This window comes from Aegilops tauschii, chromosome 3 (genome assembly GCF_002575655.3).
Source record: "Aegilops tauschii subsp. strangulata cultivar AL8/78 chromosome 3, Aet v6.0, whole genome shotgun sequence".
Taxonomy (NCBI): Eukaryota; Viridiplantae; Streptophyta; class Magnoliopsida; order Poales; family Poaceae; genus Aegilops; species Aegilops tauschii.
Genome location: NC_053037.3, coordinates 13,803,054 through 13,817,675, shown reverse-complemented (window position 1 = coordinate 13,817,675; position 14,622 = coordinate 13,803,054). Strand labels below are relative to the sequence as shown.

Genomic DNA, 14,622 nt, shown 5'->3' with positions numbered 1-14,622 from the left:
AGCAGGTAGCCATTGCAGTGTCAGCCATGGCCCGCATGACGGGATGATGCGTAGAGCAGCGCCTATGGCCTGGTTTTAGAACCTTCAGTGTGATTTCCTTCTTTGTTTTTCATGTGTGTTTTACTATCGGTTTTAGAACCTCAAAGAGTTCCCATTAGAAATATACGTGTAATTCAAAAAATATTTCATACATTCAAAAAATGTATGTGGCATTTTGAAAAATATTCATGAGTTTCAAAAATGTGTGTGTGACATTTGCAAAAAAATAGATATGCAATGTAAAAAAAGTTTGCATAATGTAAAATAAATGTTTCGTACCATTAAAGAAAATTCCAGCGATTCAAAAATAATGGGCTCGGTTTAGATAAGGTCTGGTGGGCCCTTTCGGCCCACTCACGGCCTCCGCTCGCCTGATCGGCCGACGGGGGCGGCGCGTGCAGTTCTGCCAACGTGACTCCATGTCAGCCGGTATCGTCAACGTGGCATCCTCATCACCTTTTCTTCTTCCTCCGTACGTCTCCCTCCTCCCATCTTCTTCGCCCCGGCTCCATCGCCAGCCATGGCACGTGGAGTCGGCGGCGAGGCGGGGACCGGCCGCCAGATGTGGTGTCTGTGTCCCCAGCAGAGGCCACTTCAGGACGCGGTGCCGTCGTGCTGCTCCCGGGACACGTCTCCCCGAAGAAGCCTGAGCCCTGAGCTCTACTGTAGTCTGTAAGTAACAAAGGATCAGAACGCATTCCCTTGGATTGCTTACCCTTCCATCCCGAGTTCTCTGTCTATTTTAATCACAAAATCTCGGTTCTCGATGCTTCAAACTGAGCGCAGGATCAGCAGGCAAAGGGTTCTGAATTCCGATGGATCAGTGTCGCCCGGAATGTGTTCGACAGAATGCCCCAACCAAAACGTGGGTATCTATCTACCGGCCTGCTGGGAAATTGCAGTGACACGAAAGTGCCTGCTGCCCGCCGACAACGACACTGTGATGTACTGGCCAAATCTTGTCGATGGAAGAAGACCAATGCATTCATCCCACCGGCACATGCTCGGTAATGTAGTGGCAATTCAGTAGTGTTCTCTTCAATATTTTCTTCCTCTTCATTGTTTTCAAAGTTTTCTTTAATTTGTTCCAGGTGTTTGTGGACTTACTAATCAAGAACAACTGGGTCACGACACTTGCTAGATTAGTAGGTGCCACACCCTCAACTATAGCCTTAAATCTTTATTGGTTTCCATCTAAAGAGGTACTCCCTCCGTCTAGCAAGCGTCTTATAATGTACAGACTCAGCAGGTCACGACACGCTCTTATTTTATGGGATGGAGGGAGTATTTTCCTGGATACTCAAGGCCACATCAGCTGGAAAACGACGCTAGGTACGGTCGTAAATAGCAACCAAGGACAACAGCAAAAGACGCTAGCTAGATCTAAACTATTGACCGTTTTGGTGGCGAATCTTCTTGCAAAAGTATAAAAGGTTAAATCAGTATGTGCCCCATCATCAACCACAGCCTTAATCTTCTATTGGCTTCCGCTTAAAGTGGTATATTCCTGGATACTCAATGGAAGACCAATACAACACGGATCCATCCCACCGGCACAGGCTTGGTAATCTACTGGCAATGCACTAGTGTTTCCTTCAATATTTCCGCCACATTGGGTTCATCATAGTATTTATTTCAGTTGTTTGTGGACTTATAAACAAGAACAATACTAAATTAGCAGGTTGCCCCGTCATCAACCGTTGCCTTAATCTTTTATTGGTTTGCATCTAAAGTGGTATATTCCAGGATACTCAAGGCCACATCAGCTTGAAAACGATGCTACGGTTGTCAAAAACAACCAAGACAACAGCAAGAGACGCTTGCTAGATGTAAACTATTGACCGTTTTGATGGTGAATCTTCTTGGAAAGATAAAAGATTCCATCTTTTCAGGTCTTGAAAGGGACAAGGGCGGTGCTTAGTGGGTGTGCTACCGCTAAGCAACAGTAATATTCAAGCTTCTTGTAAGGTTACTTCAGAAATACATGCACACTGCACACCACAGGATTGGCTTGGAAGTGTCCACTGACCAAAGATATAAACGTTCCGTGGCCCTCGTAGCACTCATGAGTCATTACCCAACAACTCCATTACTGAAGCAAAGGTTTGTATAGCCAGCTCCATCTAGGCAACCATGTTAGAGGGTGTAATCTGGTTGCTAATCCTGAAGCTTGGGGATGCCCTGGCAAATGAAGCAGCTGTGCTAGGGAAGTCGTTTCTCGTCGAAGCATCTGCTCTGCAAGGCCTGTTTGGTGAGATACGGAAGATGAAGGAGGAGCTGGAGAGCATGCAGGCCTTCTTCCGAACCGTCGAGCGCTTCAAGGATGCAGACGAGACAACGGTTGCATTCGTGAAGCAGATCAGGGGCCTTGCCTTTAACATCGAGGATGTTATCGACGAGTTCACCTTCAAGCTGGGGGAGGACCGTGAGGGGATGTTTCTGTTTAAAGCAATTAGGAGGGTCAGACAGATCAAGACATGGTACCGGCTAGCCAACAGTTTGCGTGATATAAAAGCAAACCTCAAGAGTGCTGCGGAGAGAAGGCGCAGGTATGACCTCAAGGGTGTTGAGAGGGACGCGAAACTGACAAGAATAGGCAGCTTAAGTATTAGACCTGCAGAGTCTGTACATTTTAAAAGGGCAGATGATCTTGTGGGGATTGCGGAGAACAGAGACTTGCTGAAGAAATGGATGAAAGATGAGGAGCAGCGACACATGATCATCACCGTTTGGGGCATGGGAGGTGTTGGTAAGACAACGCTTGTTGCACATGTCTACAACGCCATCAAGACTGACTTCGACACCTGTGCTTGGATCACCGTGTCTCATAGCTATGAGGCTAATGATTTGCTAAGACAGATTGTTGAAGAGTTCCGAAAGAATGACAGGAAGAAGGAATTTCCAAAGGATGTTGATGTCACAGATTACAGAAGCCTGGTGGAGACAATCCGCCGTTACCTAGAGAAGAAAAGGTATGTTCTTGTTCTAGATGATGTTTGGAGTGTGAATGTTTGGTTTGACAGCAAAGATGCATTTTTTGGTGGCAAACTTGGTCGGATAATTTTCACATCAAGGATATATGAGGTTGCACTCCTTGCTTCCGAAGCCCAGATGATTAACCTGCAACCCTTGCAAAATCACTATGCATGGGATCTGTTCTGTAAAGAGGCATTTTGGAAGAATGAAAACAGAGACTGTCCACCAGAACTGCAATATTGGGCAAACAAGTTTGTGGAGAAATGCAATGGCTTGCCAATCGCTATTGTGTGCATTGGGCGCCTCCTGTCATTCAAGAGCGCCACTTTTCTGGAGTGGGAGAATGTGTACAAAACTCTTGAGCTGCAATTTACAAACAATTGCATCCTGGATATGAACATAATCTTGAAGGTTAGTTTGGAAGACTTGCCACACAACATGAAGAACTGCTTTCTTTACTGCTGCATGTTCCCAGAGAATCATGTGATGCAAAGGAAGTGGCTAGTACGGCTCTGGGTCGCAGAAGGATTTATTGAGGCGAGTGAGCATAAGACGTTGGAGGAGGTTGCAGAGGATTACCTGACTGAACTCATCAATCGGTGCCTGCTGGTGGAGGTTAAGAGGAATGAATCAGGATATGTTGATGATTTCCAGATGCATGATATCCTTCGTGTGTTGGCCCTCTCCAAGGCACGCGAAGAGAATTTTTGTATTGTCCTCGATTACTCAAAGACTAATCTTATTGGGAAAGCACGCCGTTTATCAATTCAAAGAGGGGATATCGCACACCTTGCAGAGTCCGTGCCGCACCTCCGCTCCTTGCTTGTTTTCCAGAATTCACTGACTTTTGGCTCGCTCCGTTCATTCTCAAGGTCTGTTCAGTTAATGTCCGTCTTGAACCTGCAAGATAGTTCGATTGAGAGTCTGCCAAACGAGGTGTTTGACTTGTTCAACCTGCGTTATCTGGGCCTTAGACGGACTAAAATTGCAAATATCTCAAGGCTGATTGGAAGGCTACAGAATCTGCTTGTACTGGACGCCTGGAAAAGCAAAATCACCAACCTGCCAGTGGAAATCACAAGGCTCTCTAAGTTGACGCACCTCATCGTCACCGTGAAGCCACAGATACCAGCGATGCAGTTCGTTCCTTCTATTGGCGTGCCAGCACCTATTGGCATGTGGTCCTTGGCAAGCCTGCAGACATTATTGCTGGTGGAATCCAGCTCCGAGATGGTCCGTTACCTCGGTTCTCTGGTTCTGTTGAGGTCGTTCCGCATCAGTAGAGTTCAAGGTCGCCATTGTGAAAAGCTTTTCAAAGCTATTACCAATATGGTCCGTCTAACCCGGCTCGGGATCCATGCGGATGATGACCAGGAAGTTCTGCAGCTCGATGCACTCAACCCGCCTCCGTTGCTCCAGAAGCTTTTCCTGCTAGGGACGTTAGAGAAAGAATCACTGCCTCGGTTCTTCTTATCAATTAGTAAACTGAAAAGCCTCACCATTCTACGGCTTGTCTGGTCAAAGCTTGAGGAAGATATGTTCTGCTATCTTGAGGAACTACAGCAGCTGGTGAAGCTTCAGCTTTACGATGCATTTGATGGCAACAGGATGCACTTCCGAGCAACGTCGTTTCAGAAGCTCCGGGTGCTGAAGATCTGGGGAGCTCCACATCTCAGCCAGATGACGATAAGAAGCGGGGCGATGCCCAGCTTGGTTGATCTGAAGCTCCTGCTCTGTCCGGAGTTGAAGTCGTTGCCGTGCGGGATCGAGCACGTGGCCACCCTTGAAGAGCTGACCCTGGATTCCACGGCGGAAGAGCTTGTGGACAGGGTTCGCCGGAAGAAAGAGGACACCATATCGCATGTTCAGAGAGTCTACGTCGGGTTCGTCAGGAACCGCGAGCTCGCTGCAGAGAGGATTCAGTAGATTAGATGCATCTCTGTCCTCCCTTGTAACCTGCTCTCTGTACAGTGTGTTCTTCTCCTAGCAATGAATACCAACAGCTCTCCTGTTGGACTTGAGTAAAAAAAAAAAGTACATGCATCTCCATCTGGACTGTTATTGTTTTTTCTCTACTGTAATCTCGTCAGATCTGATGTTACTTGAAACCTTCTGTTATTATCCAATTTATTTTGTGCATTACAAAGCCTTGTTGTGCCCATGTTTGCGTTTGTCTTCGCTGTATTTTTCAATGACCAGGATCAGCTTCATTTATTTTAGGTTTAGGGGCCAAAATTGTTTAATATATGTGTCACTACTTGTTTTGTTCTGCACTTTATTTGTAAAGATTAAAACTTTTCCATTCATAGTGGGCGTGTTTCAAAACAGGTTGATTTCTACTCAGCCCAGATTGACTACTTGCACTTGTCTGGCATGGTGAAGGGGTCCTCTGCTTGTCCTGGGAAATTACCGGTTGTGCTGCCTAAAGGGGGGAAATACAAGGGTTCGACCGACCGAGCTATCCTGCAAGTAATTTAGACACATTAAGAATATTTCAGTAATCAAATTTGTGCTATGAAATGCTTTGCCGAATAAAGTGGGAGAAAGTGGATTCTGCTGTCTTTTTTTAATGCAAAACCCAGATGATCATATTTTCAGATAAACTTCAGCGACTGCACAGGCTCCAGCCATATCTATCGCCGAAATTTTGTGTGTTTCTTTAAACAGGTAATTTTGAGATCAACAGCATCCTTCCAGTCCTAGATTGAAGCTTCGGTGATCCATCAATAGAACATTGAAATTCATTGCTCAGAGAGTTACTCAATGTAACCGACCCATCAGAGAATTACCATCTTTTAGCATTCAAGCATTATATGGCCGGCATGAATTATGCACTTCTAACTGGCAAACAAACTATGGAGTACCAGTTATCTGTTTCCTCCATTAACAGTTATTTTGCTTCATTGACAGCTTATCCAGGTTTATTGTAAGTCATTCCAATCTGAATTATGTTGTTCGTCCTCCTCTCCAACATTGTTCACTTATGTCTGAACCCTTTTTTTTTCCTGGGAGGACACCTATGTCTGAACTTTAGTAGCAGATCATGCTAGAATGGCAGAGTCTTATATTTTGATACAGAGGGAGTATATCACTGTAGTTTGGGCTTTAGAGGGACATGCTTCTGCGGTTGTCATAGATTTGTGTATACCAACATGATCTTGTAAGAATGCTTCTTCTATGAACATTGGTCCCCAACGCGCAAATTTTAACCTGTAACTTCAATATGTTCCATCTAGAAAACGTCTTTTCGTATTGTACTAATTCCATTCTGTTTATACGATAATCAGAAACCAAAGATGCACCCCAACTGCATACATCTTAGAGACACAGCAGAGCTGTTTGGATTGAATTTCTTGCCTACATTGGATATCTTATCATAGATCCAAGTGTTTGAGAAGCTAAAAAAATCATGATCCTGGCTTATTTGTACTGGCATTTCTCATGAGAAAAGGATAAAACGACGGAAGGGTCAACAGAGCTACCCTCAAGTGATTTACACACATAAAGCATATTTCAATAATCAAATGTCAGCTATGAAGTACTTTACGTAATGTGAGCCCATAAAAGGTAATTTAGCCAAGGAGGAGAAAGTGGATTCTGATGTTTTTTAATGCAAAAAAAACCCAGATGGCCATATTTTTAGATAAACTGTAGCAACTGCCCATGCTCCAGCCATATCTATCACTGCACAAAAAAAAAGGAATTTTCTGAAACACATGAGTTCAAAATCTTAAGAGGCCCAATTTAAAACAGAGTTATCAGCCAAGGTTTCGGCTACCGGCACACACAAAATTACCAGATTTTGGTAGATCCTGTAACCACCAGTAATTGGGAAATACCAACTTCTTATGCTAAAATCTTCAGATTTACAAATAATGCTTGACACATTTATCAAGAAAAAGGTTCAGTTGCCAAAAGCCTGGTCGCATATTATACCCCTGTGTAAAACGCAAAATGGTGAGCCTTTGGTAAGCTGCAAATACTGGTGCTTCAGCACTAGAGATGCCACAAGTCATTTCACACTCTCTCTGAAAATTTACAACTCGTTTTCCAGGGTTTTTGTACAACTTTAAGGGCGTCGGGGCGTGATAATTTCGCCATGATTTCCTACCCATCTACTTACTTACAAGCAACCGCTGATAAATTATATAATTATATAGTTCTGCGAAAAATGATTAGCACTCTTGCCATCTAGTTTGTGGGCAGTAATTGTTGGTCTAATTACTAGCAGGAGGTCCTTGCAGGACCGGAGGATGTCCTGACGATTTCAGAACCAAGGTCATGTATCTTCTGCAGCATCAGGGCCTTCTCCCGCTCCAGCTGCTGTATGTACAAATCCTGCTCGTCCTGGACGCTCTCCACCTCCGTCAGGGCCAGCGACAGCGCCTCCGCATCGCCGCCGTCGTCGACCAAGCCTGAGCATTTCTTCAGGCTGTCTCTCATCTGTACAGAGTTTCAAAGGATGTTCATCACACGGGACATATAAGCAGTGATGTTCATCACAGAGGAGAATTAAAGTGGCAGGAGTGAACAGAAAAAAGCATGGAGTTATGCATTGGCTCACCTGTGCAGATATCTTGTGTCCTTTGCCGAGGGCGGACGCATCTGTCAGCAGGCTGCTTTTCTTTTCCGAGTTCGCGACTCTCCGGGTGATCTTGACATGGATTTCTCCGCTCCGCACTCCTTGCAGCGGTATCCATTTGTCGGCGGGTTGATTCGGAGAAAGCATGCTGTATTCAACGGTGCAGTTGCCTATGCTGGCGGTTGGAAGGACCGCGTTATGGTCCTTGACATGCAGGATCATGGGCTCTCCGGTTTCCGCAAACTCAAATGTCTGGTTCCAGTTTGGAGCCAGCGTCTTGTAAATGACCTGCATAGAAAGAATTATTCAGCTCAAACTGGTTGCCACACCTAGCAACTGCAAGTAAAAGACTTGACTTATTCCTGCAGCCTCAGGTATAGAAATGGTGGCAAAGACATGATTGCAAGAGTTAGCATTACAGATGCTAACAAACTCCCTGACGTTCTTACAGACTGCTATGCTCACTGATAAGCACAGACTGCTATGCTTGCAGGATTTGGATTAACCTAGAGTAACCTGACACACTATCAGACAATTATTCATGAAAGGTACTACTAACATCAGTGTGTGTGCACAGTTTATGTCTTCGCCATGGTACTGAGCTTATTTTCTCTGCTTTAAAACTGCTCAGAAATCCAGTATGACTCGCGCTGTTTCTACTGGGACAGATTCCATTTTAACAGAAATGTAATGGAACTTTTGATTGATGAAAAATATCAAAAAAAAACTTATCACCAGACCTTGGTTCGCTTCTTCTTGTTCCCATATTGCACCCTGACATATGGATCACTAGTTCCTCTAAGATCAGCAGCAACAAGATCCCTGGCTTCAATTATTACTAGCTCGATCCAGCCAGCTTCAACTTTACTGCTTGATCTCTGTAAAAAAGAAGCACAATTCACCCCCAAGAGGCACAAATCAGTTGACAAAATGGAGACTACATAAGGCTACCTGACTTTAACAGAAATCAAGGATACACACACAACTAGCAGTGGAGGGTTTCATGGGTACTACTAAGATCATTGTACAGAACATCACAATTTAATAGTTCTAGTAGGATCCTTAGCAAAATGTACTGTTGGTTGATACTCTTTCACAATCAATAAATTCAATGCTTAAGAATGCACACCTTCAGACTGTCGTTGTGATCATTTGGTATTGCCTCTATTTCGAGCCTGATCTCTCCTGAATCTACTTTTTCAAGAGGTACCCACACATCTCGGCTAGCACCATCTAGAAGTCCCTCCAGATTTACTCTTGCACTGCCAATGCTATCATCACTGAATGTATCTAAATTATAGCATTTGACCTTCAGATATTCACCACCACCAATCTCATCAAATTCAAACTTGTCATTCCAAACTGGTTGGGCCGTACGAGAGAGTGTCTTCGTTCTGTATAGAGCCTAGTGAAATAATCTGATATTAGAATACAAAATTATCTAAGCTGAATATATTGTTTTTGTTAGTGAAACCAAAGTTGAGCAAGGTAACAAAAACCTTTCCATACTGGAGTTTCACATAAGGATCGCATTTCCCAGATTTACTGTTTACTGCAAGGGCCCTACCCTCCACTACTTTGACTCTGAGCTTCCTTCCTGTCCTTGACTGAAGCTTCGGTGATCCATCAATGGAACATTGGAATTCATTGCTCAGAGAGTTACTCAATGTAACCGACCCATCAGAGAATTGCCATTCTTTTAGCACAAGACTGACAGTTAACTGCAAACAAAAGGATTTGGAACGGTTTGCAGTGCAATCAATAAATATGAAGCAGTTCAAATATGTAACTGTATCCATATAGTAAGGATAACGAAGAGACGGCAATAAATAGGCTAGTTACCTCGCCTGTGATATCCTCCTCAAATGGAACCACCATTCCAACTTCTTTCCCACAATGCTCAGCATGCCTTGCAACCACACCATCATTATGTCCTATAGCCCAAAATATTGTTGAACCATCCAAAACATACTTGACCTGTTTAAATCGATTCTTAGTGCCTTTGTTATGCAGGAAGAACCTCAAATGTCTAAAATGATGAAAAACATAGTGAAAGAAGAAGAGCACTATCTGCACCCTACCTTTATCTCACAGCTTGTTAGGTAATTATACTTGACACCATCGGAATCCAGTTCATACAGAAGAAACTTGACAACACCTGTCTCTCCATGCAGCACCATGTTAAATGTGCTGTTCCATGTAGGATTTGGACCCTCACAAGTAGTTGTTTTTCTCGTCAAAGTGCCAACTTCTACCTCAATAAATGTATGTGCCCTCCTGTTAAGAGGAATCCCAGGTGTAGTGTTTCCACTTGAGCTTTGGTTGTTCCCTAACTCAATAGTTCTGCTCTTTCTGCCAAGATTACTAGCTGAAACAACAGTAACAGAAAGAACACCACCAACTGCTTGTTTCTTCAGATCTACTGGTGGCAAAGAAAAGCAGAGACGGCGAGGCTCAACCATTGTCTTAGCTATTGTTTCAGTCAAAAGCTTTACCTGAATGGATATTTAACCTTAAATGTCAGTACACAATGGCCACCACCATTACGTTAAGAAAATGCAAAGATATCAAGGACTGAACTAAAGGGTTCACACAGACCCACCAGCCATGTTGAGACACCTGGTAACTCCATACCAGGAACTGTTTGGCTTCCACCACTTCCAAATGCTACGCCAATCCTGACTTCTGGAGTAGATTCAAAAGAATAGAGGACAGCTTCACCATCAAGAATGGGACTCAGTAGAAGCTGCAACAATGTAATTTGAATCAGAGATAGTGGCAGAACTCAATCCTGCAGAGCGCAGTACGGTGCTGCAACTCGGGAGAGTCAATTGTTATCAATTCAGATCTGTTAAACATATAATATACTCCCCCTATTCCAAATTAGTTGGACCAAGTCTGTACAAAATTATACTCCCTCCTTCCCACAAAATAGATCCCCTAAGTTTTTTCTTAAGTCAAACTTTCTCAAGTTTGACCAAACTTTAAAAAGTCTGACATAAGACAAACCTTAAAGGAGTTAATCTTTTGGGAAGGAGGGAGTATAAACATCTACAACACCATATTAGTTCATCATATCCATCATAGAATATATTTTCTGTACTATATATACTTGATCTGTCGATATTAGCACATTTTCCCACAGACTGAGTCAAATCTAGAGAGTTTGAATTAGGACAAAACTAGAACTTCAAGTAATTTGGAACGGAGAGAGTAGTCAAGACAAAAACAGGTAACGGCGTAACCATTGGGGTAAAAAAGATCAATGTATGGAAAATGCACTAAGCCTCGCAAAAAATTGCTTCCTGTGAAATAACACAAGACACCATGTCCTTGCTGTGACAAACGCTTATAATCTAAACTGCATGCTAAAGCTTTTTTCCTTTGTCAACCACTCATAATTAAATGGCTCTTACAAAACACATTTTTCGTAGTCAGCGTTTTGACATCATTAAACAAAGTTGGAAATATATCACTTTCAAATTAGATATAATGGTTAGAAAGAGCATAACCAATGGAGAGAGCAGAAGACATACATCTCCCTTGATGTGGATGCTGTTTATAACAATGCGAGCAGTGCCCATCAGAGGTTTTGCTAATTTCGCCATAAACATCACACTCATCTCTTTGCTGTGCCAATCAAAACCCAAGGACATGACTTGCTGCATATTCAAAATAAACAAATTATAGTGTTAAGTTGTGTCTTAAATAACTATGGATTGTAGTAGTCTTTGACATAGCACACAATACAGAATATGGACAACTACCTGTTCACCTGAAGTCATCCAGCGCATACCCTGCTCTCCCAAGGTAGGTGGGCAAGAACCGAGCGAGAATTCCTGTAATTCTATTTTATCCTGGGGATGTAAGACCAAGGTTTTTAGCACTGCAACCACAATAGCAAACGAAGAAGGAAAATGAATTAAAGGGAACTTACTATCAGTTTTGGTTTTCGGTTCTTTAAACGTCTCTGCAAAGTTAGAGACCCAGGTCAGCTACTTATAAGTAAAGAAGTGTAGAACCCAGTAAGCAACATATCTTGAAATACATATTGACTACCTCAAATTAACAGAATCAAAAGGAATTTTGTAATTAGTTTGATTCGTAGACAATCAACTTCCATGGACCAATGCATATAGTACAATCTAATTTGATTTGCCAAAACCTTTTAAACTACTGACTGCCAAGTTGCATCCAAGCACAAAATATAATTTCAAGAAGAAGCTCACCTCGACAGTAGATTGGAACTTCTTTGATAGTTTCGGTTCCATGTAGTTTGGCCAAACTTCAATCAAAAGTTTGTTCAACCACTCGCAAGGTTCTATTGGTGTGGTAGGCTACAACAGAGATAAAATGAGTATTGACTATATGTCCGTAAATAAACAGTAACATAAATAAAGCAAGGGAACGTCACATACTGTTGTGTTCAGTATAAGGTGCTTCCATCTTTTGTTCAAATCTTCTACAGCCATCTTCCGTTTAAACCTCCCATACTGCATCAGTGATACGAAAGGGTAAGAACTAAGAAGACAAACGAAACCATTAGGGGACCAGATAAAATGCTGTTGCTGCTAATCTCACATTCAAAATCATTATCAGTAGCACTTAACAAAACAAAACAGATAAGAATGTCTGAATAAATAAAAAGTTATAGTTCACACTTCACACTCTGTTTCTCTTTCAGAAAGTAAAAAAGTATCATGTGAACGCCCAAGACCAGGCATTATACATGCTATATGCTAAAAGTACCTGAATGGTCGCCCAAGACCAGGCATTATACATGCTATGCTAAAAGTATCATGTGAGCTATGAATTTATTCATGATCTGAACAAACAGAGGAGAAAGAAACAAGAGCTACCTGAATGGTCGCCCAGACGGCGGCCGCGAGGGGCACCCAGTTGGAGAAGGGCACGACCCAGCGCTCGACGAACCACGCGAAGAGGCCGAGCGGGATGAGGAAGGGGAGCAGGGGCTGCTCCACCATGACCTGGTTGAAGAAGTCGAGCGCATCCTTGGCGTGCAGCTTCTTGAGCCCCTTCTTCGGCATCTCTGCTGCACCCTTGGCCCTGCGGCTTCAGGAACAAGCCGCTCCACTCTTGTAGGATTCCACACACACCTTGGTGTGGTGACTGACAGGCAGAGAGATGACTTTGTTTGGTGCTTTACGCCTTTGTTTCCACTGGTTTCTGTCTTGCTCCTAAGCCCATCTCATCATCTTTTTGCACGCACCACACACAACTTTCTCAGGCACCACCTGTCCGTCCGTCCACCTGCAATTTAGCACGAGTTAATGCCTGCCCGCATCATGAAGAGACGCCACCATGGCAGCATGGGATGATTAGGTCCTAGAACTGCTATTGGCTACTATTGCTCCCACTTGTGAGATCTTTAAGTTTCACCTGTCCTTTCTCCCCCCATCCCCATCTAGTGTATAGAGAGAATAATACAGTTGCTGAATTGAAATCCATGTCCCGTGCTAGCAATTACCATGGAGAAATTGACCTGCTATACTACTGTAGGCTACGGCAATTGATCCCCATCCCCACTTTCACTTATGGGATCTTTCAGTGTAATCTGTCCTTTCCCCCTTGCAGATAGAATCCATGTGTCGTGCTAGGCAATTATCATGGGGGAATTGACCCAGATGAGCCTGCCTGCCCAGGTCAATGGCGGAATCACGAGCCGTCTAGAACCGCGGAAAGGTAGAGAGGGGAAGTCTATGGCACAGTGCCTTGGTCAGAATTGGGTGACATCGCAATCTAGGACTGAGGAGTCGGAAATCGGGTGTGAATAATCGGCAGGAATGCGAGGAGGAGGAGCGAAAGAGAGGAGAAGGAACCAACCTGGCGCCGCCCGCGGGGCGCCGTGGACCGACCGCCGGCAGGCGGCCAGAGGCCAACCGGTCCGGGAACGCACGAAGGCCTCCGACGAGGAGGAGGAGGAGGAGGACGAGCGGAGGGGAGGGCCCCAGATTGAGACGGAGCCTCGACCGATCTCCCGGGCGGAACCGCCGGGGCAATAATAAGGATCGCCGGGGCGGCCTGGCGGCGAGTATGGCAAGTTTTGGGGCCGGGATCGATCGGGGTCGGGGTCGGGGCGGGCAGGTTTCCTTCCTTGCTTTGGATTGGAGCGCTCGCTCGCTGTCCGTCCCGTGGCTGGGTTGGTTTGATTTGGAAGCTTTGGGTGGGGGGAGCGGAGGAGGGGCGGAATGCGTCCGTCAAATTTGGGGGGTTCCTCTCCTCTGCTCTGCTCTGCTTCTGGCCTGCCCGCCTGTGAGAGGGAAATGAAGAGGGGCAGTTGAATCAACCGCACTCCGCTGCGCTGCGGACTCTGACAGGCACCACCAGGGGAGGGAGGCCGCGCCGCGTCCAGTTTCGCTTTCGTCCACACCCCCGAAAGGACGACGACGACGACGGTGTGCGTGCGTCGCGCTCGGATCGGAAACCGCCACAACATGATGACGAGATTCCGTTTGGGCTGGGCGGGTCGGGTGGGTGGCGGTCGACGTCCATCTGCCCTCCACGGCGACGCGTGCCGGTCGGTTGGCTTCGCGCGCGCTCACGCCGGCTGCGTGCGCGTACGGACTTGGTTATCTCTGTCTCGCCTCGTATGTCGTCTCTGGACAACCGCTTATTTTCGTCCGCCTCAACCGCAATAAACCTATCACGCCCTAAATCCATACTACACCGTGCAACGCAAAATGGCTACAAATCCGACCCCTCAAACGTCCGTCGGCACTGATCGGGCACCCCTCAAATAATGTAATCCACATCCGGACACCTTAATTACCATGTCTCGAATCCATGCAAACTTATGCAACCATGTCGATGCACACACATCGTCCGGCTACTCCATCACTACTAACTAACACATGCCATCGAACTACCAATTTCTGGCATGTTCATCGACGGCTGCCCTTGTCGTCCTTCTCGCATAAGTACCGGTCGAAGACAAAGTACTGACCGAGCCGGATCTTCTCGTCGTCGTTGTTGTCCCCCTTCGGTGGCAGTCCGGCCATGGCACG

At 45.0% G+C, this 14,622-nt stretch overlaps 2 protein-coding genes across 13 annotated transcripts; one reads left to right on the top strand and one right to left on the bottom strand.

The window, feature by feature from the left end:
• The first annotated feature begins 487 nt into the window (after window positions 1–487).
• Window positions 488–5,627, top strand: LOC109750324 (disease resistance protein RPM1). 11 transcript variants are annotated; one of them, XR_005771660.2, is made up of 5 exons: window positions 488–711; window positions 826–1,046; window positions 1,131–1,184; window positions 1,289–1,371; window positions 5,344–5,627. XR_005771660.2 is itself a non-coding variant. In XM_045234561.2 (4 exons), exon 4 carries the CDS (start codon window positions 2,173–2,175, stop codon window positions 4,939–4,941), a length of 2,769 nt encoding a protein of 922 aa, XP_045090496.1. In that variant the 5' UTR covers window positions 488–711; window positions 826–1,046; window positions 1,131–1,184; window positions 1,289–2,172; the 3' UTR covers window positions 4,942–5,161. The 11 variants fall into 11 exon arrangements, 4 of the variants coding, with proteins under 4 accessions (XP_045090496.1, XP_045090497.1, XP_045090495.1 ...); XR_005771662.2 differs by having other exon boundaries at window positions 1,280–1,371; XR_005771661.2 differs by having other exon boundaries at window positions 1,131–1,188.
• Window positions 5,628–6,979: 1,352 nt separating this feature from the next.
• On the bottom strand, window positions 6,980–13,932 carry LOC109750325 (uncharacterized). 2 transcript variants are annotated; one of them, XM_020309290.4, is made up of 15 exons: window positions 13,442–13,932; window positions 12,457–12,868; window positions 12,016–12,090; window positions 11,827–11,934; window positions 11,535–11,567; window positions 11,365–11,454; window positions 11,134–11,259; window positions 10,200–10,343; window positions 9,679–10,092; window positions 9,440–9,574; window positions 9,097–9,318; window positions 8,727–9,002; window positions 8,338–8,475; window positions 7,580–7,885; window positions 6,980–7,458 (listed from the first exon to the last, which is right to left on the bottom strand). In XM_020309290.4, the coding sequence occupies exons 2-15, from the start codon at window positions 12,643–12,645 to the stop codon at window positions 7,240–7,242; spliced, it is 2,475 nt and encodes an 824-aa protein (XP_020164879.1). In that variant the 5' UTR covers window positions 12,646–12,868; window positions 13,442–13,932; the 3' UTR covers window positions 6,980–7,239. The 2 variants fall into 2 exon arrangements, with proteins under 2 accessions (XP_020164879.1, XP_073365928.1); XM_073509827.1 differs by lacking the exon at window positions 13,442–13,932 and adding an exon at window positions 13,086–13,264.
• Window positions 13,933–14,622: the final 690 nt, after the last annotated feature.